The sequence below is a fragment of the Oncorhynchus nerka genome, linkage group LG14 (genome assembly GCF_034236695.1).
Source record: "Oncorhynchus nerka isolate Pitt River linkage group LG14, Oner_Uvic_2.0, whole genome shotgun sequence".
In the NCBI taxonomy this organism is placed as follows: Eukaryota; Metazoa; Chordata; class Actinopteri; order Salmoniformes; family Salmonidae; genus Oncorhynchus; species Oncorhynchus nerka.
Genome location: NC_088409.1, coordinates 15,667,940 through 15,694,659, shown reverse-complemented (window position 1 = coordinate 15,694,659; position 26,720 = coordinate 15,667,940). Strand labels below are relative to the sequence as shown.

The window sequence follows — 26,720 nt, the reverse complement described above, 5'->3', positions numbered from 1 at the left end:
TCACGTGTCACTCTTCAGCTTGGTAAAGCAATCATCTACTAAACAAGTTCAGCTAAAAGGCTGTTTTGCAAAGTTGGCAACCAGTTTTTCCACACCTCAGCTAGTGTACCAGCTACCGTTTACCTAGAGACTAGCTCTCCCCTGTCACACTGCTGAACCTGGCCATCTACACCCGAGGAACCATGAGACTACAGCTGCCCAACCCAGGCCTGGAAGACAGGATCCTGTCCCATGAGGAGCTGGACAAGCTGGAGACGGAAGAGGCTGGGAGTGGAGACAGGCCCAAATGGGACAACAAGACCCAATACATGCTCACCTGCGTGGGGTTCTGTGTGGGGCTGGGGAACGTATGGAGATTCCCTTACCTGTGCCAGAGTCATGGGGGAGGTAGGTGTTGTTGTGCTGTGGTGGGGTTGGATGGGCTGTGGTGTGGTTGAATGAGGTTTGCTGGGGTGTGCTGTGGTGTGGTGTGGTTGAATGAGGTTTGCTGGGGTGTGCTGTGGTGGGGTTGGACGGGCTGTGCTGTGGTTGAATGAGGTTTGCTGGGGTGTGCTGTGGTGGGGTTGGACGGGCTGTGCTGTGGTTGAATGAGGTTTGCTGGGGTGTGCTGTGGTGTGGTGTGGTTGAATGAGATTTGCTGTGGTGTGGTGTGGTTGGATGGTTTGTGGTGTGGTGTGGTTGGATGGGCTGTGATGGGGTTGGATGGTTTGTGGTGTGATTGGATGGTTTGTGGTGTGGTTGGATGGGGTTAGATGTGGTGTAGTGTAGTGTGGTGTGGTTAGTTGGGGTGTGGTCTGGTGTGGTTGGATGGGGTTGAATGGGGTTTGGTGTGGTTGGATGGGGTGTAGTGTAGTGTGGTTAGTTGGGGTGTGGTCTGGTGTGGTTGGATGGGGTGTAGTGTGGTTGGATGGGGTTGAATGGGGTTTGGTGTGGTATGGTGTGGTTGGATGGGGTGTAGTGTGGTTGGATGGGGTAGGATGGGGTGTGAAAACATGTTTTTAGAAATGTTTGCAAATGTGTTGAAATATACAATTTATGTAAGTATTCACACCCCTGAGTCAATACATGTTAGAATCACCTTTGGCTGCAATTACAGCTGTGAGTCTTTCTGGGTAAGTCTTTTAAAGCTTTGGATGGGTTGTGGTGTGGTGTGTTTGGATGGGGTTGGATTGGATGGGGTGTGGTGTGGTTTGGTTTGGTTGGATCACTTGTATAGGGAAAGCTCATGTACTTCTCTGATTTGCTTGATGTACAATCTGTATTTGGTGTCCGTGGGAAAATACTGATTTTGCTTTACTTTACAGTGTTCTTATTATTGTAGGTGCAGTTTAACACATATTCTAATTACACATTGCACACATTGTTCCACTGTTATCAGGTACATAAAGTGTACCTACAATACAATAAAAACACAGAACTAATGAGAACAGTGAAAAACATGTCTGCTGTTTATGTCACTAGTTTATGTGTAGTCTAACCATGGTGTTCTGTCTCTATGGAGGCTCCATGGTGATCTGTCTCTATGGAGGCTCCGTGGTGATCTGTCTCTATGGAGGCTCCATGGTGATCTGTCTCTATGGAGGCTCCGTGGTGATCTGTCTCTATGGAAGCTTCATGGTGTTCTGTCTCTATGGAGGCTCCATGGTGATTTGTCTCTATGGAGGCTCCGTGGTGATCTGTCTCTATGGAGGCTCCATGGTGATCTGTCTCTATGGAGGCTCCGTGGTGATCTGTCTCTATGGAGGCTCCATGGTGATCTGTCTCTATGGAGGCTCCATGGTGATCTGTCTCTATGGAGGCTCCATGGTGATCTGTCTCTATGGAGGCTCCGTGGTGATCTGTCTCTATGGAAGCTTCATGGTGATCTGTCTCTATGGAGGCTCCATGGTGATCTGTCTCTTTGGAGGCTCCATGGTGATCTGTCTCTATGGAGGCTCCATGGTGATCTGTCTCTATGGAGGCTCCATGGTGATCTGTCTCTATGGAGGCTCCATGGTGATCTGTCTCTACAGAGGCTTTGTGGTGATCTGTCTCTATGGAGTCTCCATGGTGATCTGTCTCTATGGAGGCTCCGTGGTGATCTGTCTCTATGGAAGCTTCATGGTGATCTGTCTCTATGGAGGCTCCATGGTGATCTGTCTCTATGGAGGCTCAGTGGTGATCTGTCTCTATGGAGGCTCCATGGTGATCTGTCTCTATGGAGTCTCCATGGTAATCTGTCTCTATGGAGGCTCCGTGGTGATCTGTCTCTATGGAAGCTTCATGGTGATCTGTCTCTATGGAGGCTCCATGGTGATCTGTCTCTATGGAGGCTTCGTGGTGATCTGTCTCTATGGAGGCTCTGTGGTGATCTGTCTCTATGCAGGCTCAGTGGTGATCTGTCTCTATGGAGGCTCCATGGTGATCTGTCTCTATGGAGGCTCCATGGTGATCTGTCTCTATGGAGGCTCCGTGGTGATCTGTCTCTATGGAGGCTCCATGGTGATCTGTCTCTTTGGAGGCTCTATTACTACTACTTATGCTGACAGGCCTTGTATAGGTGTTAAAGCTTGATTTACATCACACCTCCAGTCATAATGACTTGTCAATGACTGATGGAGAGGACATGCCTGGAGTCTATAGATAGATCCCAGGAAAAATATCTAACTGATTGTCAGTTAATATAACAGAGTTATTCATTTGCACTTTGCCCATGTCGCCAAACACATGATGCTACAGTGCCTTCAGAAAGTATTCATACCCTTGACTTATTCCACATTTTGTTGTGTTACAGCCTGAATTCAACTTTTTTTTAAATTCACTATTCACAATCTACACACAATACCATATAATGACAAAGTGAAAAAAACGTTTTTAGAAATGTTTGCAAATGTGTTGAAATATACAATTTACATAAGTATTCACACCCCTGAGTCAATACATGTTAGAATCACCTTTGGCAGCAATTACAGCTGTGAGTCTTTCTGGGTAAGTCTTTTAAAGCTTTGCACACCTGGATTGTACAATATTTGCACATTATTATTTTTAACATTCTTCAAACTCAAGTTGGTTGTTGATCATTGCTAGACAGCCATTTTCAAGTCTTGCCATAGATCTTCAAGCTGATTTAAGTCAAATCTGTAACTAGCCCACTCAGGAACATTGAATGTCGTCTTGGTAAGCAACTCCAGTGTATATTGTCCTGCTGAAAGGTGAACGTCTCCCAGTGTCTGTAGGAAAGCAAACTGAACCAGGTTTTCCTCTAGGATTTTGCCTGTGCTTAGTTCTTTTAGGTTTCGTTTTATCCTATAAATCTCCCCAGTCGATGACAAGCATACCCATACCATGATGCAGCCACCACCATGCTTTAAAAAAATGAAGAGTGGGATGTTGGATTTGCACCAAACAAAACAATTTGTATTCAGGACATAAAGTTAATTCAAATTGTTTGCATTATTACTTTAGTGCCTTATTTCATACAGGATGCATGTTTTGGAATATTTTTGTTCTATACAATATTTGAGTTATTTTCTCTCTGTAAATTAGTTTAGCATTGTGTAAGGACTACAATGTTGTTGATCCATCCTCAATGTTCTCCCATCACAGCCATTAAACTCTGTAACTGTTTTAATGACCCTCCTGTTGAGTTCGTTTCATGTTCATTCATTCTGTGTTCCCTGTCCAAAATGACCACCCCATTATAGATGATTATAAATTCATAATAATACATATATTATCACCTAATGTTGTGTTAGATCTTTTTATAAACTTAAGTTCTTGTGAACATTACAAGTTTTGAACTTCTATTTGCTTTTTGTGGTCTGTTGGCCTCATTGCCCTGGGCACATACAACTAGTTTTTGGGTAGAATAAGCATAATGTATGGATTATTTTGACTATAACAAATACTCAGATAAAACATATTGTGCTATTTATCACAGACTACTTTGTGTCAAAGTTTAACAAGGACTCTCTCCTCCTCACCAGTGTCATGATCAAAGATATGATCTAGAGCCTCACATACAGTATATCATTTGGTCATTGTGCTGCCACAGAATGAATTGTGAGCAAGGCCTCAAAAAAGCTTTATATACCAGAGCTGCGAGAAAAGTTATATATATTATTAAAACAATGTTGCAATTGTTTGTGAGAATGCCAACAGGTGTGGTTCCCTCGGGGGAAAGATTATATTGGGGAAAGGTTCCTGTGGGGGTTGCCATGGAAGCCAAGAAGGGGAGTGAGGTGTGTGTGTGTGTGTGTGTGTGTGCTCATGTGCATGTGGGGGTCTGGGAGAGGAAGTGTGTCCATCTGATGAATGGGCATGTGCCTGAACTTAATTTTATACACTAATTGTAGTCTCACCCATTCATTTCTAATGACCGGTCATTTTTGACTGGGAACACCACAGGTGTACTAAAGTTAAATAAAACACCCAAAATGTAAAGAAAATCATCCAAATGTATTTTGTGTGTTCAGATGCCCTGTGTGGACAAAGTCATGGAACCTCATGACAATCAGATTAAATGAACTACATTTTCAGAGAGAAACCTTGTAAATTGGTCAAATTCGGCCGGAACACAGCAGGAGGGTTAAAGTCCATTGCCCTCATGGTAAAATCCCTGAGCGGTTTCCTTCCTCTCCGGCAACTGAGTTAGGGAGGACACCTACATCTTTGTAGTGACTGGGTGTACTGATACACCATCCAAAGTACAATTAATAACTTCACCATGCTCAAAGGGATATTCAATGTCTGCTTTTTTTGTATCCTTCTACCAATAGTTGCCCTTCTTTGCAAGATATTGTAAAAAGTCGCTGGTCTATGTAGTTGAATCTGTTTTTGAAATGCACTGCTCGACTGAGGAACCTTACATACAGTATGTGTGGGGTACATAGATGAGGTAGTCATTCAAACAATCCTGTTAAACACTGTTATTGTAGAGTCCATACAACTTATTGTGACTTGTTAAGCACATTTTTACTGCTGAACTTATTTAGGCTTGCCATAACAAAGGGCTTGAATTCATTTGTAAGAATTTCACAAAACATAATTCCACTTTGACATTATGAGGTATTGTGTGTAGGCCAGGGACACAACATCTCAATTGAATCCCTCTTAAATTCAGGCTGTAACGCAACAAAATGTGGAGAAAGTCAAGGGGTGTGAATACTTTCTGAAGACACTGTATATCCATCTACTGTATTGTTGGCAAACATCGAGAAGACTATTTCTAATGGTTATACACTGGGATAATGAGGGATGTAACTACAACATGGGCTCTCTTATGCCGACCCAGGGTAGATAGGGTGCTTTAGCCCAGTAAAATCCACCCAGTGTGATAATTGGAATGAAACACCTCCGCTCTTATCTTATCTAAATACAGAGAGAGTGCCTAAATGGACTTACGGTAACATCCCATCACGTTCTATGGAAACCATTTGACTACAAGCGAATGACAGATAAGGACTGTTAAGGCAGATAAAGACTGTTATCTACTGAAGATTGCTGATGGACAGGAAAGCCTTGAGAAGTGTTTGTTGTGAACTGAGGGATAATCACCTGCACATTGAACCACCAACACCATCACCATCCTGTGCCACAGTAAATCCTTTACTTCAGCCATTCCTGCCTGTCTCCGTAAAAGGACATCAGTGTTATGTGATTCACAAGTGGTTTTATTGTTTCTCTCCATCTGTTTCTCTCTATCCTTTTTTTGGCAGTATGTTTAGATAGACAGGTATGTGTATCGATGACCCTTGTGTTTTTAGCCAAACCCAAGTACAGGTGTTTCATATTTAAATTTGAACCTTTATTTAACTAGGCAAGTCAGTTAAGAACAAATTCTTAGCCTATCGGGGAACAGTGGGTTAACTGCCTTGTTCAGGGGCAGAACGACAGATTCTTACCTTATCAGCTTGGGGATTCGATCCAGCAACCTTTCGGTTAATGGCCCAATGCTCGAACCACTAGGCTACCTGCCACCCCGATATATGATACAGAAGACTTGTAATATACACTCCATTACATCTGCAGGTGTCTCTATGTCATGAGATGTCAGTAAGAGTCATGGATATTTATCATTGATTTAAGAGCTTTGATTGTGGCCTCTTTGTTCTCAGGTGCATTCATGATTCCTTTCCTGATCCTACTGGTTCTAGAAGGTGTTCCCCTGCTCCATCTGGAGTTTGCTATTGGTCAACGTCTAAGGAAAGGCAGTTTAGGCGTGTGGTCAACAATTCATCCCTACTTAGCTGGAGTTGGTAAGCAACACTTTCCCTATCTCTGGTCCAGGGCAAACACATAAGGTGCAGTTTGCTGCATGTAAGCAGCAGGTAAACGCCCCGGGACCAGAGCTACACGTGATGCTTCAATAAACCTTGAGTCATCATGGACTCACTGCTCTGTGTTCTTACCAGGCATAGCGTCCATGTTTGTTTCTTTGATGATCAGCCTGTACTACAACACCATCATGGCCTGGGTGATGTGGTACTTATTTAACTCCTTCCAAGAGACGCTGCCTTGGAGCCAATGTCCCCTCAATTACAATCTAACAGGTAAGAGTTCAGTACAGACACCGTCTCCATGCAAGATTGGTAGAAATTAGATATCAAATTAAATGAAATGTATTAGTCACATGTTCAGAATAGAACAGGTTTAGACCTTACAGTGAAAGGCTTACTTACAGGCCCTAACCAACAGGTGTAGACCTTACAGTGAAAGGCTTACTTACAGGCCCTAACCAACAGGTGTAGACCTTACAGTGAAAGGCTTTACTTACAGGCCCTAACCAACAGGTGTAGACCTTACAGTGAAAGGCTTACTTACAGGCCCTAACCAACAGGTGTAGACCTTACATTGAAAGGCTTACTTACAGGCCCTAACCAACAGGTGTAGACCTTACAGTGAAAGGCTTACTTACAGGCCCTAACCAACAGGTGTAGACCTTACAGTGAAAGGCTTTACTTACAGGCCCTAACCAACAGGTGTAGACCTTACAGTGAAAGGCTTACTTACAGGCCCTAACCAACAATGCAGTTTAAAAATAAATATGTATAAGAATAAGAGATAAAAGTGACAAGTAATTAAAGAGCAACAGTAAAATAACAATAGCGAGACTATATACAGGGGGGTACCGGTACAGAGTCAATGTGCGAGGGCACCGGTTAGTTGAGGTAATATGTACATGTAGGTAGACTTATTAAAGTGTCTATGGATAGATGACAACAGAGAGTCGCAGATGTACTGTATAGTATTTGAGACATTATGGAGTCAGGGGTGAATTCCATTTCAAATTCAGCAAATTCAGAAAGCCAACAGATATTTCATAGAGGAGAACTGAGAAAAATGTTGATAAACATGCTTCACACTCAGGATGACAGCTATATTACAAGGAAGAAGTACATTTATTATGGAATCTGAAGATACTACATGTACTATGGCTGAACATGGTCTGCATCCTAAATGCCACCCTATTCCCTATAGTGCAATACCTTTGACCAAAGCTCTATTGGCCCGGGTCAAAAGTATTGCACTATGTTTGAATCATCCAGTCATGTACAGTGGGGCAAAAAAGTATTTAGTCAGCCACCAATTGTGCAAGTTCTCCCACTTAAAAAGATGAGAGAGGCCTGTAATTTTCATCATAGGTACACTTCAACTATGACAGAAAAAATTAGAAGAAAAAAAATCCAGAAAATCACATTGTAGGATTTTTTATGAATTTATTTGCAAATTATGGTGGAAAATAAGTATTTGGTCACCTACAAACAAGCAAGATTTCTGGCTCTCACAGACCTGTAACTTCTTCTTTAAGAGGCTCCTCTGTCCTCCACTTGTTACCTGTATTAATGGCACCTGTTTGAACTTGTTATCAGTATAAAAGACGCCTGTCCACAACCTCAAACAGTCACACTTCAAACTCCACTATGGCCAAGACCAAAGAGCTGTCAAAGGACACCAGAAACAAAATTGTAGACCTGCACCAGGCTGGGAAGACTGAATCTGCAATAGGTAAGCAGCTTGGTTTGAAGAAATCAACTGTGGGAGCAATTATTAGGAAATGGAAGACATACAAGACCACTGATAATCTCCCTCGATCTGGGGCTCCACGCAAGATCTCACCCCGTGGGGTCAAAATGATCACAAGAATGGTGAGCAAAAATCCCAGAACCACACGGGGGGACCTAGTGAATGACCTGCAGAGAGCTGGGACCAAAGTAACAAAGCCTACCATCAGTAACATACTACGCCGCCAGGGACTCAAATCCTGCAGTGCCTGAGGAGTCCCCCTGCGTAAGCCAGTACATGTCCAGGCCCGTCTGAAGTTTGCTACAGAGCATGTGGATGATCCAGAAGAAGATTGGGAGAATGTAATATGGTCAGATGAAACCAAAATATAACTTTTTGGTAAAAAATCAACTCGTCGTGTTTGGAGGACAAATAATGCTGAGTTGCATCCAAAGAACACCATACCTACTGTGAAGCATGGGGGTGGAAACATCATGCTTTGGGGCTGTTTTTCTGCAAAGGGACCAGGACGACTGATCCGTGTAAAGGAAAGAATGAATGGGGCCATGTATCGTGAGATTTTGAGTGAAAACCTCCTTCCATCAGCAAGGGCATTGAAGATGAAACGTGGCTGGGTCTTTCAGCATGACAATGATCCCAAACACAACGAAGGAGTGGCTTCGTAAGAAGCATTTCATGGTCCTGGAGTGGCCTAGCCAGTCTCCAGATCTCAACCCCAAAGAAAATCTTTGGAGGGAGTTGAAAGTCCGTGTTGCCCAGCAACAGCCCCAAAACATCACTGCTCTAGAGGAGATCTGCATGGAGGAATGGGCCAAAATACCAGCAACAGTGTGTGAAAACCTTGTGAAGACTTACAGAAAACGTTTGACCTCTGTCATTGCCAACAAAGGGTATATAACAAAGTATTGAGATAAACTTTTGTTATTGACCAAATACTTATTTTCCACCACAATTTGCAAATAAATTCATTAAAAATCCTACAATGTGATTTTTTTTCTTATTTTGTCTGTCATAGTTGAAGTGTACCTATGATGAAAATTACAGGCCTCTCTCATCTATTTAAGTGGGAGAACTTGCACAATTGGTGGCTGACTAAATACTTTTTTGCCCCACTGTATGTCTAATTATAATAATGTATTATTTGTAAATTCTTTACCTAAATGTCTCAGGCCTGGTGTCAGAGTGTGAGCAGAGCTCCCCAGTGGACTACTTCTGGTACAGAGAGACCCTGAACACCACCCCAGACATTGGTGAGAACGGGGGTCTGCAGTGGTGGATGGTGCTGTGTCTGGTCAGTGCCTGGGCCGTGCTCTATATCTGCATCATCCGAGGCATCGAGACCACTGGGAAGGTAGAGCAGCTCAATCTATCTGAGATGAGGACTACATGTTAACGTTCACATTTATATCCACTTATGACCAATAACAATGGATGAACATTGGAAAATGGACAAATAAAATAGCATAAAGGTAGTTTTATGTTATCATGTCTCAGTGATTGCGAATACAAATAAAGGTATAGTGAAATCCCTGTCTCCCCTCTCCTCATAGGCTGTGTATGTCACCTCAACGCTACCCTACGTAGTGTTGAGCATTTTCCTGATCAGAGGTCTGACTTTGAAAGGCTCTTTGAGTGGAGTTGTGTTTCTCTTCACCCCGAACGTAAGTCAAGTGTTGTGGTCCAAATGGCAACCTATTCCCTATATAGTGTACTACTTTTGACTACAGCCATATGGGCCCTCGTTAAAAGTAGTGCACTATACAGGGAATAGGATGCCATTTGGGACACTGTTACACTTCACAAAAAAAACTCACGCTAAAAGAAATGTAAACCCATCCCTGAACTGACATCAGATAAATAGGTCATATATAAATCAGGTAAATCTGATTCATGTAACAAAACGTTGTGTTGTTGTCCCAGTTGACAGAGCTGACCAACCCAACTACCTGGCTGGATGCAGGGGCCCAGGTGTTCTATTCCTTCTCCATAGCATTTGGTGGACTCATCTCTTTTTCCAGCTACAACTCTGTGCAGTAAGTCACAATCAACCATCTAAATAAACTACTATTGTTTAATCAACGTATTATATATTTTAGGAAAAAAAGTGGTTTACTATGTTGTATTGGGACACTTTTGAATTATGTTATAAAGCCCGACAACTGTGCTAAAATAGAGCGTTATGGTGTCCATATTAGGACATGCTCAGTCTCAGCACCTGGGTCTCGATCCCGCCCTGTGCAACTGGGTCCTGGACTTTCTGACGTGACGCCCCCAGGTGGTGAGGGTAGGAAACAACATCTCCATCCCGCTGATCCTCAACACAGGCCCCACAAGGGTGCGTTCTCAGCCCTCTCATGTACTCCCTGTTCACCCACGACTGCATGGCCATGCACGCCTCCAAATCAATCATCAAGTTTGCAGACGACACTACAGTGGTAGGCTTGATTACCAACAACGACGAGAAGACCTACAGGGAGAAGGTGAGGGCCCTCGGAGTGTGGTGTCAGGAAAATAACCTCACACTCAAAGTCAACAAAACAGAGGAGATGATCGTCGACTTCAGGAAACAGCAGAGGGAGCACCCCCTATCCACATCGATGGGACAATAGTGGAGAAGGTGGAAAGTTTTAAGATCCTCGGAGTACACATCACGGACAAACTGAAATGGTCCACCCACACAGACAGCGTTTCTTCAGGAGGCTGAAGAAATTTGGCTTGTCATCGAAAACACTCAGATGCACAATCGAAAACTTTTACAGATGCACAATCGAGAGCATCGGGTCGGACTGTATCACAGCCTGGTACAGCAACTGCTCCGCCCACAACCGTAAGGCTCTCCAGAGGGTAGTGAGGTCTGCACAACACGTCACCGGGGGCAAACTACCTGCCCTCCAGGACACCTACACCACCCGATGTCACAGGAAGGCCATAAAGATCATCAAGGACAACAACTTCCCGAGCCACTGCTTGTTTACCCCGCTATCATCCAGAAGCCGAGGTCAGCACAGGTGCATCAAAGCAGGGACCGAGAGACTGAAAAACAGCTTCTATCTCAAGGCCATCAGACTGTTAAACAGCCATCACTAACATTGAGTGGCTGCTGCCAACATGTTGACTCAAATCTCTAGCCACTTTAATAATGGAAAATTGATGTAATAAATGTATCACTAGCCACTTTAAACAATGCCACTTTATATAATGTTTACATACCCAACATTACTCATCTCATATGTATATACTGTACTCTATACCATCTACTGCATCTTGCCTATGCCGTTCAGCCATCGCTCATCCATATATTTATATGTACTGTCGTGTCTTTGCTATGCCGGATTAAGTGATATGACATGCTATTTTATCAAATCATTTCTCTTTAACTAATATTACCTGATTAAACTAATCGTGTAAATGTAATTAACTAGAAAGTCGGGGCACCACGAAATAATGTTAAGAGAGCTGTTATCTTCTGAATAAACTCTTAAAGACCTGGTAATCTTTTACCTCAATAGCAGTCCATCATTAATCGTCACCTTATTCAGTCTCATCTGAACATCGTAAATTCTTGGTTATCTTCACGAACCCTGGCTAACAAGTTGAATCAGCAATACAAAATTTGATTATTATTATTATATAATTGTAATTATTTATTTACTAAATACCTAAATAATCACACAGAATTACATATACACCGGATGGATCATACATTGATTACTAATTAAGTCATGCAAGAAAATGTCCCTGGTGGACGGAACCGATATGACGGCTGGTTACACAAAGAAAGGGGGTTGGATTTGAATGAAAGCGGGGGAAGACTGAGGAACAAAAGGTTTGGGTCGCTATCGGACCTCGTGAAGCTATGCTATCATAAATACAGAATCTTATGCATTCTAAATAACCACTCATTTGGAGAAGAAATATTTACTCTGAGCTGCGCTTCGATAGATTGGTCGTAGATGGAAGGCTGGGTTGCCCAGCAGGGATCTCTTGTGCTCTGAAGAATGTCTGGTGGTAAAGTGGATACGTTGTAGGACCGTTGTCGTGTGGTAGAACAAATACTTTGTCCGTCCTTTCCTAGCCCACATTTACAGCTGCTGCTGCTAACTCAACGTCTAGGAGGTATCACTTCTTTAATAAATAAGAGTTCAAAGTTCATACCAGGTTGCCATACTATACGCTCATGCTATATTCTGGCTGGTATAATCGAAATTCATCCTTCCGGCATGTCGATCGTCACCTCCACGTTGAAATTCACCCTTTTTAAGGTATGGACAGCAGCTAATTTCGTTAGTTTATTGTCGTTCAACCGTTTGCAACCAGAGCTCACGCTGAGGTTGGCTTAGTTCTATAGTTGATATTAGCCCTTTTAACGTATGGACAGTAGTCCTCACATCCTTGGGAACAACAAAGTTACATTTTGGTAAAGGGCCTTATGTAGTGGTGGGAGAGAAGGGTGTGTTTCAGAGTTTACAACCAACGTCTGTTCACTTGGGCACTGAGTGAGCAGAATTGTTACTTTATAACAACCATTCTCTCATTTTCTCATGATAACTAGGATGTGTAGAATTTCCAAGATACAGTTTATGTCATCCTGTCATCAGTAACAATGTCTCAGATGACAACTGATCTGACATCATATTCTTTAAGTACCAATGCATATTTTCAGCTGGTTGGATTACCGAAATATGGTTCTGTTCCCCACCCTTTTTTATGTTACCAGACTCTCCCTATGTTACCAAAGGGCTTTCCAGCAGTCACATCTGTAGAGTAGAGAGAGGAAAGGGGGGAAGGTATTTATGGGGGTCATAAACCTCACCAACAGGACAACATCATGACAGTACACATTCTTATTCATTCCTTTACACTTGTGTACAGTATATAAGGTAGTTGTTGTGAAATTGTTAGATTACTTGTTAGCTGTTACTGCACGGTCTCCGACTCCGACTAGAAGCACAAGCATTTCGCTACACTTGCATTAACATCTGCTAACCATGTGTATGTGACCAATAAATTTGATTTGATTTGAGCAGGACGTTGTTGTTTTTGATCCCCAGTAACAACTGTGAACAGGATGCAGTGATCATCTCTGCCGTCAATGGCTTCACCTCCATCTACGCTGCAACAGTCATCTACACCATCATTGGCTTCAGAGCCACAGAGAGATTTGACAACTGTCTTGGCGGGTAGGAATCTACCCGTCTCTGTAGATGACATGTTCCTACTACAGTACTCACTGCATCCGATATGATATGAGTACAGTTGCCAAAATTCGTCACCTTTCCCAAAATTCCCAGGTTTTTCAGAAATCCCAGTTGGAAGAGTCGTGGAATCAGGATGGGATAAGCAGGACATCTGGGAATCCTCCAACCACGATTTCTGTCAAATCTGGGAATTTCGCAACCCTACATGTACCTAACAGTGCCCTCCGATATGACAGTATGATAGCCGATGTGACATAGTTAGATGTAATGTTACCACGAAAGAGGCCATGACGTCACCTAATTTTCCACAATGATTCTGTAGAAATATCCTGGCGCTGCTGAATACATTTGATCTCCCCGAGGGAAACGTCACTGAAAGCAACTATGATCAGGTTCTCCAGAGTCTCAATGGAACACATCCAGAAGTCATTCAGGGACTCAACTTGAAGACCTGTGACTTGAACACTTTCCTCAGCGAGGTATGACTTTTAGGGCTGGTTTCCCAGACACAGATTAACCGTAGTCCCGGACTGAAAAGCATGCTCAATGAGATTCTCCATTGAAAGTGATTTTTAGTCCAGCAGTAGGCCTAATCTGTGAATGGGAAACCAGAGTTTTAAAGCTAAGCTAAGGTCTCTTACATACATGCTCCACAAGCTTTTCATTTCATCGTAGAAATACTGACAATATAAGGGTATTATTTTAGCTTGACTATATGGCAATGGCAATCCCAAAGGGATCTATACACTGAATATTCTAGTCCTATACAGTGTAGTAACACAATGTTATTTAAAACAGGCTCTAATTCCACTCCTTCTCTATGTGTCCTGATGCAGGGGGTTGAAGGAACTGGTCTGGCCTTTATCGTGTTCACAGAGGCCATCACTAAGATGCCTGCATCTCCTGTTTGGTCAGTCTTGTTCTTCATCATGCTCTTCTGTCTCGGCCTGTCCTCCATGTTTGGCAATATCGAAGGAGTTCTGGTACCACTTCAGGACCTGGGTGTTTTCCCCAAGAGTTGGCCCAAGGAGTCCACCACAGGTGAGACAAGAGCTGGGAAAGACTGGGACCGTACATCAGCTCAGACAACACACCAGCCCATTCATTTCCTTCGGACCAAAATCCCACACTGGTCTAAAGATGGACCAGTCTATCTTTCATTTGCCCGAACTGCCCCATGGCCAGTCTGTTTCTGGACAAGAGCAATCCAGACCTATTTTCTCCAATGTTGAGAGATTGAAACCTCTTTGTTAAATGTCTTTAACTCATGTTCTTTATTCTGTTACAGGGATAACATGTGTTCTCTGCTGCATTGTTGGACTGATATTTGTCCAAGGCTCAGGGAACTACTGGCTGTCCCTCTTTGACAGCTATGGCGGGTCCATTCCTCTGCTGATCATTGCATTCTGTGAGATGGTCGGGGTTGTGTACCTCTATGGTATTGATAGGTGAGAATCAAATTCATTCTGTGAGATGGTTGGGGTTGTGTACCTCTATGGTATTGATAGGTGAGTAATACATTCATTCTGTGAGATGGTTGGGGTTGTGTACCTCTATGGTATTGATAGGTGAGTAACAAATTCATTATGTGAGATGGTTGGGGTTGTGTACCTCTATGGTATTGATAGGTGAGTAATAAATTCATTCTGTGAGATGGTTGGGGTTGTGTACCTCTATGGTATTGATAGGTGAGTAACAAATTCATTCTGTGAGATGGTTGGGGTTGTGTACCTCTATGGTATTGATAGGTGAGTAATAAATTCATTCTGTGAGATGGGCGGGGTTGAGTTCGAAACATTAAATCAAATCAAATCAAAATGTATTTGTCATTACAACAGGAATACAACAGGTGAACCTTACAGTGAAATGCTTACTTACAGGCTCTAACCAATAGTGCAAAAAAGGTATTAAGTGAACTAGCTAGGCTATATACAGTAGCTAGGCTATATACAGTAGAGGCTATATACAGTAGTGAGGCTATATACAGTAGCTAGGCTATAACAGTAGTGAGGCTATATACAGTAGAGGCTATATACAGTAGCTAGGCTATATACAGTAGCTAGGTTATAACAGTAGTGAGGCTATATACAGTAGCTAGGCTATATACAGTAGAGGCTATATACAGTAGCGAGGCTATATACAGTAGCTAGGCTATATACAGTAGCTAGGCTATAACAGTAGTGAGGCTATATACAGTAGCTAGGCTATATACAGTAGAGCCTATATACAGTAGCGAGGCTATATACAGTAGCTAGGCTATAACAGTAGTGAGGCTATATACAGTAGTGAGGCTATATACAGTAGCTAGGCTATAACAGTAGCGAGGCTATATACAGTAGCTAGGCTATAACAGTAGCTAGACTATATACAGTAGCTAGGCTATAACAGTAGTGAGGCTATATACAGTAGCTAGGCTATAACAGTAGCGACGCTATATACAGTAGCTAGGCTATAACAGTAGTGAGGCTATATACAGTAGCTAGGCTATAACAGTAGTGAGGCTATATACAGTAGCTAGGTTATAACAGTAGTGAGGCTATATACAGTAGCTATGCTATAAAAGTAGCGAGGCTATATACAGTAGCTAGGTTATAACAGTAGTGAGGCTATATACAGTAGCTAGGCTATATACAGTAGAGGCTATATACAGTAGCGAGGCTATATACAGTAGCTAGGCTATATACAGTAGCGAGGCTATATACAGTAGCTAGGCTATAACAGTAGTGAGGCTATATACAGTAGCTAGGTTATAACAGTAGTGAGGCTATATACAGTAGCTATGCTATAAAAGTAGCGAGGCTATATACAGTAGCTAGGTTATAACAGTAGTGAGGCTATATACAGTAGCTAGGCTATATACAGTAGAGGCTATATACAGTAGCGAGGCTATATACAGTAGCTAGGCTATATACAGTAGCGAGGCTATATACAGTAGCTAGGCTATAACAGTAGTGAGGCTATATACAGTAGCTAGGCTATAACAGTAGAGGCTATAACAGTAGCTATGCTATAAAAGTATACAGTAGCTAGGCTATAACAGTAGTGAGGCTATATACAGTAGCTAGGCTATAACAGTAGAGGCTATATACAGTAGCGCTATATACAGTAGCTAGGCTATAACAGTAGTGAGGCTATATACAGTAGCTAGGCTATAACAGTAGTGAGGCTATATACAGTAGCTATGCTATATACAGTAGCTAGGCTATAACAGTAGTGAGGCTATATACAGTAGCTATGCTATAAAAGTAGCGAGGCTATATACAGTAGTTAGGTTATAACAGTAGTGAGGCTATATACAGTAGCTAGGCTATATACAGTAGAGGCTATATACAGTAGCGAGGCTATATACAGTAGCTAGGCTATAACAGTAGTGAGGCTATATACAGTAGCTAGGCTATATACAGCAGAGGCTATATACAGTAGCGAGGCTATATACTGTAGTGAGGCTATATACAGTAGCTAGGCTATAACAGTAGCGAGGCTATATACAGTAGCTAGGCTATAACAGTAGCTAGGCTATATACAGTAGCTAGGCTATAACAGTAGTGAGGCTATATACAGTAGCTAGGCTATAACAGTAGTGAGGCTATATACAGTAGCTAGGCTATAACAGTAGTGAGGCTATATACAGTAGCTAGGCTATAACAGTAGCTAGGCTATATACAGTAGCTAGGCTATAACAGTAGTGAGGCTATATACAGTAGCTAGGCTATAACAGTAGCGACGCTATATACAGTAGCTAGGCTATAACAGTAGTGAGGCTATATACAGTAGCTAGGCTATAACAGTAGTGAGACTATATACAGTAGCTAGGTTATAACAGTAGTGAGGCTATATACAGTAGCTATGCTATAAAAGTAGCGAGGCTATATACAGTAGCTAGGTTATAACAGTAGTGAGGCTATATACAGTAGCTAGGCTATATACAGTAGAGGCTATATACAGTAGCGAGGCTATATACAGTAGCTAGGCTATATACAGTAGCGAGGCTATATACAGTAGCTAGGCTATAACAGTAGTGAGGCTATATACAGTAGCTAGGTTATAACAGTAGTGAGGCTATATACAGTAGCTATGCTATAAAAGTAGCGAGGCTATATACAGTAGCTAGGTTATAACAGTAGTGAGGCTATATACAGTAGCTAGGCTATATACAGTAGAGGCTATATACAGTAGCGAGACTATATACAGTAGCTAGGCTATATACAGTAGCTAGGCTATAACAGTAGCTATGCTATATACAGTAGCTAGGCTATAACAGTAGTGAGGCTATATACAGTAGCTAGGCTATAACAGTAGCTATGCTATATACAGTAGCTAGGCTATAACAGTAGTGAGGCTATATACAGTAGCTAGGCTATAACAGTAGCGACGCTATATACAGTAGCTAGGCTATAACAGTAGTGAGGCTATATACAGTAGCTAGGTCATAACAGTAGTGAGGCTATATACAGTAGCTATGCTATAAAAGTAGCGAGGCTATATACAGTAGTTAGGTTATAACAGTAGTGAGGCTATATACAGTAGCTAGGCTATATACAGTAGAGGCTATATACAGTAGCGAGGCTATATACAGTAGCTAGGCTATAACAGTAGCGAGGCTATATACAGTAGCTAGGCTATAACAGTAGTGAGGCTATATACAGTAGCTAGGCTATAACAGTAGCGACGCTATATACAGTAGCTAGGCTATAACAGTAGTGAGGCTATATACAGTAGCTAGGCTATAACAGTAGTGAGGCTATATACAGTAGCTAGGCTATATACAGTAGAGGCTATATACAGTAGCTAGGTTATAACAGTAGTGAGGCTATATACAGTAGCTATGCTATAAAAGTAGCGAGGCTATATACAGTAGTTAGGTTATAACAGTAGTGAGGCTATATACAGTAGCTAGGCTATATACAATAGAGGCTATATACAGTAGTGAGGCTATATACAGTAGCTAGGCTAGCTAGGCTATATACAGTAGAGGCTATATACAGTAGCTAGGTTATAACAGTAGTGAGGCTATATACAGTACTGTATATAGCCTCTACTGTATATAGCCTAGCTAGGCTATATAGCCTCACATAGCTAGCTACTGTATATAACACTAGTGAGGCTTATAGCCTAGCTACTGTTATAGCCTAGCTACTGTAGTATAGCCTAGGCTACTGTTATAGTAGTAGGCTACTATATAGCCTCACTACTGTATATACACTACTGTTAGCTACTGTTATAACAGTAGCTACTGTATATAGCCTAGCTATAACAGTAGCTATGTATACAGCTAGGCTAGCTACTGTAGGCTATATACAGTAGCTAGGCTATAACAGTAGCCTAGCTAGTATATAGCTATACAGTAGCTAGGCCTCGCTATATACAGTAGCTAGGCTATATATAGCCTAGCAGGTACTGTATATACAGTAGCTAGGCTATATACAGTAGTGAGGCTATATAGCTACTAGTTATAACAGCTAGTGAGGCCTATATACAGTAGCTAGGTATATAGCCTCACAGTAGCCTAGGCTATATACAGTAGCTAGGCTATATAGCCTAGCTACTGTATACAGTAGCTAGTATATATACAGTAGCTAGCTACTATAACAGTAGTGTTATAACCTATATACAGTACTGTATATAGCATAGCTAGACTGGCCTATGAGCCTAGCTATATACAGTACTGTATATAGCATATAGCTACTGTATATAGCTATATACAGTAGCTAGGTATAACAGTAGTGTATATATACTGTAGCTAGCCTATACTGTAGTAGTGAGGCTATATACAGTAGCCTAGGCTACTGTTATATAGCCTCACTACTGTTATAGCCTAGGCTACTGTATATAGTAGCTAGGCTATATAGCCTCTCTACTGTTATATAGCTACTATATAGCCTAGCTACTGTATATAGCCTAGCTACTGTATATAGCCTCACTACTGTTATAGCCTAGCTACTGTATATAGCCTCACTACTGTTATAACAGTACTGTATATAGCTATATACTGTATATAGCCTAGCTACTGTATATAGCCTAGCTAGGCTATACTGTATATAGCCTCTACTATACAGCCTAGCTACTGTATATAGCCTCATACAGTAGCCTCACTATATATAGCCTAGCTACTGTATATAGCCTCACTACTGTATATAGCCTAGCTATATATAGCCTAGCTACTGTATATAGCCTCACTACTGTTATAGCCTAGCTACTGTATATATACAGTATACAGTAGCTATGCTATAAAATAGCGTGGCTATATACAGTAGTTAGGTTATAACAGTAGTGAGGCTATATACAGTAGCTAGGCTATATACAGTAGAGGCTATATACAGTAGCGAGGCTATATACAGTAGCTAGGCTATAACAGTAGTGAGGCTATATACAGTAGCTAGGCTATATACAGCAGAGGCTATATACAGTAGTGAGGCTATATACTGTAGCTAGGCTATATACAGTAGCTAGGCTATATACAGTAGCTAGGCTATAACAGTAGTGAGGCTATATACAGTAGCTAGGCTATAACAGTAGTGAGGCTATATACAGTAGCTAGGCTATAGGCTATATAGTAGAGGCTATATACAGTAGCTAGGTATAACAGTAGTGAGGCTATATACAGTAGCTAGGCTATAACAGTAGTGAGGCTATATACAGTAGCTAGGCTATATACAGTAGCTAGGCTATATACAGTAGCTAGGCTACATACAGTAGTGAGGCTATATACAGTAGCTAGGATATATACAGTAGTGAGGCTATATACAGTAGTGAGGCTATATACAGTAGCTAGGCTATATACAGTAGCTAGGCTATAACAGTAGTGAGGCTATATACAGTAGCTAGGCTATATACAGTAGAGGCTATATACAGTAGCTAGGTTATAACAGTAGTGAGGCTATATACAGTAGCGAGGCTATAACAGTAGTGAGGCTATATACAGTAGCTAGGCTATATACAGTAGCTAGGCTATATACAGTAGTGAGGCTATATACAGGAGCTAGGCTATATACAGTAGTGAGGCTATATACAGTAGTGAGGCTATATACAGTACTTAGGCTATATACAGTAGAGGCTATATACAGTAGCTAGGCTATAACAGTAGTGAGGCTATATACAGTAGCTAGGCTATATACAGTAGCTAGGCTATATACAGTAGAGAGGCTACATACAGTAGAGAGGCTATATACAGTAGCGAGGCTATATACAGTAGCTAGGCTATAACAGTAGTGAGGCTATATACAGTAGCTAGGCTATAACAGTAGTGAGGCTATATACAGTAGCTAGGCTATATACAGTAGCTAGGCTATATACAGTAGTGAGGCTATATACAGTAGCTAGGCTATATACAGTAGTGAGGCTATATACAGTAGTGAGGCTATATACAGTAGCTAGGCTATATACAGTAGAGGCTATATACAGTAGCTAGGCTATAACAGTAGTGAGGCTATATACAGTAGCTAGGCTATATACAGTAGAGAGGCTATATACAGTAGCTAGGCTATAACAGTAGTGAGGCTATATACAGTAGCTAGGCTATAACAGTAGTGAGGCTATATACAGTAGCTAGGCTATATACAGTAGCTAGGCTATATACAGTAGCTAGGCTATAACAGTAGAGAGGCTATATACAGTAGCTAGGCTATATACAGTAGCTAGGCTATATACAGTAGCTAGGCTATAACAGTAGTGAGGCTATATACAGTAGCTAGGCTATATACAGTAGAGAGGCTATATACAGTAGCTAGGCTATAACAGTAGCTAGGCTATATACAGTAGCTAGGCTATAACAGTAGTGAGGCTATATACAGTAGCTAGGCTATATACAGTAGCTAGGCTATATACAGTAGAGGCTATATACAGTAGCTAGGCTATAACAGTAGTGAGGCTATATACAGTAGCTAGGTTATAACAGTAGTGAGGCTATATACAGTAGCTAGGCTATATACAGTAGCTAGGCTATATACAGTAGCTAGGCTATAACGGTAGTGAGGCTATATACTGTAGCGAGGCTATAACAGTAGTGAGGCTATATACAGTAGCTAGGTTATAACAGTAGTGAGGCTATATACAATAGCTAGGCTATATACAGTAGCTATGCTATAAAAGTAGCGTGGCTATATACAGTAGTTAGGTTATAACAGTAGTGAGGCTATATACAGTAGCTAGGCTATATACAGTAGAGGCTATATACAGTAGCGAGGCTATATACAGTAGCTAGGCTATAACAGTAGTGAGGCTATATACAGTAGCTAGGCTATATACAGCAGAGGCTATATACAGTAGCGAGGCTATATACTGTAGCTAGGCTATATACAGTAGCTAGGCTATATACAGTAGCTAGGCTATAACAGTAGTGAGGCTATATACAGTAGCTAGGCTATAACAGTAGTGAGGCTATATACAGTAGCTAGGCTAGCTAGGCTATATACAGTAGAGGCTATATACAGTAGCTAGGTTATAACAGTAGTGAGGCTATATACAGTAGCTAGGCTATAACAGTAGTGAGGCTATATACAGTAGCTAGGCTATATACAGTAGCTAGGCTATATACAGTAGCTAGGCTACATACAGTAGTGAGGCTATATACAGTAGCTAGGCTATATACAGTAGTGAGGCTATATACAGTAGTGAGGCTATATACAGTAGCTAGGCTATATACAGTAGCTAGGCTATAACAGTAGTGAGGCTATATACAGTAGCTAGGCTATATACAGTAGAGGCTATATACAGTAGCTAGGTTATAACAGTAGTGAGGCTATATACAGTAGCGAGGCTATAACAGTAGTGAGGCTATATACAGTAGCTAGGCTATGTACAGTAGCTAGGCTATATACAGTAGCTAGGCTATATACAGTAGTGAGGCTATATACAGGAGCTAGGCTATATACAGTAGTGAGGCTATATACAGTAGTGAGGCTATATACAGTACTTAGGCTATATACAGTAGAGGCTATATACAGTAGCTAGGCTATAACAGTAGTGAGGCTATATACAGTAGCTAGGCTATATACAGTAGCTAGGCTATATACAGTAGAGAGGCTATATACAGTAGAGAGGCTACATACAGTAGAGAGGCTATATACAGTAGCGAGGCTATATACAGTAGCTAGGCTATAACAGTAGTGAGGCTATATACAGTAGCTAGGCTATAACAGTAGTGAGGCTATATACAGTAGCTAGGCTATATACAGTAGCTAGGCTATATACAGTAGTGAGGCTATATACAGTAGTGAGGCTATATACAGTAGCTAGGCTATATACAGTAGAGGCTATATACAGTAGCTAGGCTATAACAGTAGTGAGGCTATATACAGTAGCTAGGCTATATACAGTAGAGAGGCTATATACAGTAGCTAGGCTATAACAGTAGTGAGGCTATATACAGTAGCTAGGCTATAACAGTAGTGAGGCTATATACAGTAGCTAGGCTATAACAGTAGCTAGGCTATATACAGTAGCTAGGCTATAACAGTAGAGAGGCTATATACAGTAGCTAGGCTATATACAGTAGCTAGGCTATATACAGTAGAGGCTATATACAGTAGCTAGGCTATAACAGTAGTGAGGCTATATACAGTAGCTAGGTTATAACAGTAGTGAGGCTATATACAGTAGCTAGGCTATATACAGTAGCTAGGCTATATACAGTAGCTAGGCTATAACGGTAGTGAGGCTATATACAGTAGCTAGGCTATATACAGTAGCTAGGTTATAACAGTAGTGAGGCTATATACAGTAGCTAGGCTATATACAGTAGCTAGGCTATATACAGTAGCTAGGCTATAACGGTAGTGAGGCTATATACTGTAGCGAGGCTATAACAGTAGTGAGGCTATATACAGTAGTGAGGCTATATACAGTAGCTAGGCTATATACAGTAGAGGCTATATACAGTAGCTAGGCTATAACAGTAGTGAGGCTATATACAGTAGCTAGGCTATATACAGTAGAGAGGCTATATACAGTAGCTAGGCTATAACAGTAGTGAGGCTATATACAGTAGCTAGGCTATAACAGTAGTGAGGCTATATACAGTAGCTAGGCTATAACAGTAGCTAGGCTATATACAGTAGCTAGGCTATAACAGTAGAGAGGCTATATACAGTAGCTAGGCTATATACAGTAGCTAGGCTATATACAGTAGAGGCTATATACAGTAGCTAGGCTATAACAGTAGTGAGGCTATATACAGTAGCTAGGTTATAACAGTAGTGAGGCTATATACAGTAGCTAGGCTATATACAGTAGCTAGGCTATATACAGTAGCTAGGCTATAACGGTAGTGAGGCTATATACAGTAGCTAGGCTATATACAGTAGCTAGGTTATAACAGTAGTGAGGCTATATACAGTAGCTAGGCTATATACAGTAGCTAGGCTATATACAGTAGCTAGGCTATAACGGTAGTGAGGCTATATACTGTAGCGAGGCTATAACAGTAGTGAGGCTATATACAGTAGCTAGGTTATAACAGTAGTGAGGCTATATACAGTAGCTAGGCTATATACAGTAGCTAGGCTATATACAGTAGCTAGGCTATAACGGTAGTGAGGCTATATACAGTAGCTAGGCTATATACAGTAGCTAGGTTATAACAGTAGTGAGGCTATATACAGTAGCTAGGCTATATACAGTAGCTAGGCTATATACAGTAGCTAGGCTATAACGGTAGTGAGGCTATATACTGTAGCGAGGCTATAACAGTAGTGAGGCTATATACAGTAGCTAGGTTATAACAGTAGTGAGGCTATATACAGTAGCTAGGCTATATACAGTAGCTAGGCTATATACAGTAGCTAGGCTATAACGGTAGTGAGGCTATATACTGTAGCGAGGCTATAACAGTAGCGAGGCTATATACAGTAGCGAGGCTATATACAGAAGCTAGGCTATAACAGTAGTGAGGCTATATACAGGCACCGGTTAGTCGGGCTGATTGAGGTAGTATGTAGATGTAGATATGGTTAAAGTGACTATACATATATGATGAACAGAGAGTAGCAGTAGCGTAAAAGAGGGGTTGGCGGGTGGGTGGTGGGATACAATGCAGATAGCCCGGTTAGCCAATGTGCGGGGGCACTGCTTGGTCGGGCCAATTGAGATAGTATGTACATGAATGTATAGTTAAAGTGACTATACATATATGATAAACAGAGAGTAGCAGCAGCGTGAAAGGGGTTGGGGGGAGGCACACAATGCAAATGATCCGGGTAGCCATGTGATTACCTGTTCAGGAGTCTTATGGCTTTGGGGTAAAAACTGTTAAGAAGCCTTCTTGTCCTAGACTTGGCACTCCGGTACCGCTTGCCATGTTGTAGTAGAGAGAACAGTATGACTGGGGTCTTTGACAATTAGGGCCTTCCTCTGACACTGCCTGGTGTAGAGGTCCTGGATGGCAGGCAGCTTAGCCCCAGTGATGTAAGAGACATAATTACCACAACAAACTGTGATTGGATAGAATTTTATAGTATTTTTGGTGCTGGCCAGCCGGGCTAGTAGACATAAAATTCTACTATCCCTAAATGTCACTCGCCAGTGTGCCAGTTTGGCACATTTTCTACTAGCCCGGTCTGAAAAATACTAGCCTCGGGTTAGCTTAATTTCCATCCATAGTAAACTGGGTTGGACTTGCTAGGTGTTGAAAATATGTACTGTACCAGTCAAAGGTTTGGACACACCTACTCATTCAAGGGTTTTTCTTTATTTTGACTAATTTCTACATTGTAGAATAATAGTGAAGACATCACAACTATTAAATAACACATATGGAATCATGTAGTAAACAAAAAAGTCTTCAACACTCCTAATATATTTTATATTTTACATTCTTCAAAGTAGCCACCCTTTGCCTTGATGACAGCTTTGCACACTCTTGGCATTCTCTCAAACAGCTTCATGAGGAGTGTTTTTCCAACAGTCTTGAAGGAGTTCCCACATATGTTGAGCACTTGTTGGCTGCTTTTCCTTCACTCTGTGGTGCAACTCATCCCAAACCATCTCAATTGGGTTTGAGGGCAGGTGATTGTGGAAGCCAGGTCATCTGATGCAGTACTGGAGGTGTGTTTTGGGTCATTGTCCGTGAAGCTGGTTGAGAGAATTACAAGAGTGTGCAAAGCTGTCATCAAGGCAAAGGGTGGCTACTTTGAAGAATGTAAAATATAAAATATATTTAGATTTCTTTAACACTTTTTTGGTTACTACATGATTCCATATGTATTATTTCATGGTTTTGATGTCTTCACTATTATTCTACAGTGTAGAAAGTAGTAAAAATAAAGAAAACCCTTGAATGAGTATGTGTGTCCAGACTTTTGACTGGTACTGTATAATAACAATCGTTTTGTGTCTCTCTCTCTCTGTGCCAGGTTCAACGATGATATAAAGTTCATGATCGGCCACAAGCCCAACCTCTTCTGGCAGATCACATGGAGATTTGTCTGCCCCGCCATCATGCTTGTCATCTTTGTGTTCTACTTTATCACTAAAGTCACCGAAACGCTCCTATATAAAACCTGGAATCCTGAATCGGTGCGGTTTTTGCTCTGTCAAGTCTATAAATCTGTTGAAATCAAAACATCCAAATTGCAACACATAAATGTATCTGTCATTTGTTTTTAGGCCTCTTAACATACTACTCACAAACAAAGATTTCCCACATGCCTATATTTACATGTATAGCTCCACTCTTCACATAATCTCCATATGGTACAGTACTGTACATTACAGTGACAACGCGGACATACTAAAAGCCTTATTCCATTCATCTTCTGTTACAGGAAAACTTCCCTACATTGGAGGAGAAGCCCTATCCAGCCTGGATCTATGTAATAATCTTTATCCTGGCAGGGATACCCAGTCTAGCTGTGCCTGGCACTGCTCTCTTCAAATGTTTACGGAGGAAGAGAAATAGAAAGTCTGAACAGCAAGAGCTCAAAACAGTCTCTAACCAAATGGACGTAAACGACAAGGCTCAGGATGGTAAATCCCGTACCTGATTACCCGTAATAACTCACCACCAATAAAAACTAAAAGAAAAACAAAGCCTTTAACATATATTCATTTTCAGAAACGTATGTACTGTTTTTATTTATTAATCATTGTTTCTTTCATTTCTTTCATTCTGTAAAGTGTGTTATGATTTGATTTGAATCTTACCAAGATATTTTTAGCATAGTATTGCTGCAGAACTTGTACACTGATATGTCTATGAATGAAAACTGTCGTATCTGAGGATGCTTCTTAGATCGAGGACTCCGGACACCAAAGTACATTTTAGTATTTCATTGTAACTTAGAATAACATTACAGGAATGTAGCTGGCACAAGCTACCCGAGGCCTCTGAGGTTAAAGCAGACATTAAAGGGTCACGGATAGTTGGAAGCAAACTACATATTGAGTCAATACTGCCATCTATTGGTAAACATAATACTTAACATACACTGAGTGTAGAAAACATTAAGAACACCTGCTCTTTCCATGACATAGACTGACCAAGTGAAAGATATGATCTCTTTTTCATGTCACTTGTTAAATCCA

At 41.3% G+C, this 26,720-nt stretch overlaps 1 protein-coding gene across 1 annotated transcript; it reads left to right on the top strand.

Moving 5' to 3' along the window:
* The first annotated feature begins 68 nt into the window (after positions 1–68).
* Positions 69–26,225, top strand: LOC115116259 (sodium-dependent neutral amino acid transporter B(0)AT1-like). The gene is made up of 12 exons (XM_065027503.1): positions 69–387; positions 6,096–6,236; positions 6,393–6,530; positions 9,174–9,355; positions 9,555–9,665; positions 9,925–10,037; positions 13,056–13,184; positions 13,525–13,681; positions 14,039–14,243; positions 14,491–14,650; positions 25,550–25,712; positions 25,961–26,225. The coding sequence occupies exons 1-12, from the start codon at positions 183–185 to the stop codon at positions 26,177–26,179; spliced, it is 1,923 nt and encodes a 640-aa protein (XP_064883575.1). The 5' UTR covers positions 69–182; the 3' UTR covers positions 26,180–26,225.
* The last annotated feature ends 495 nt before the right edge of the window (positions 26,226–26,720 follow it).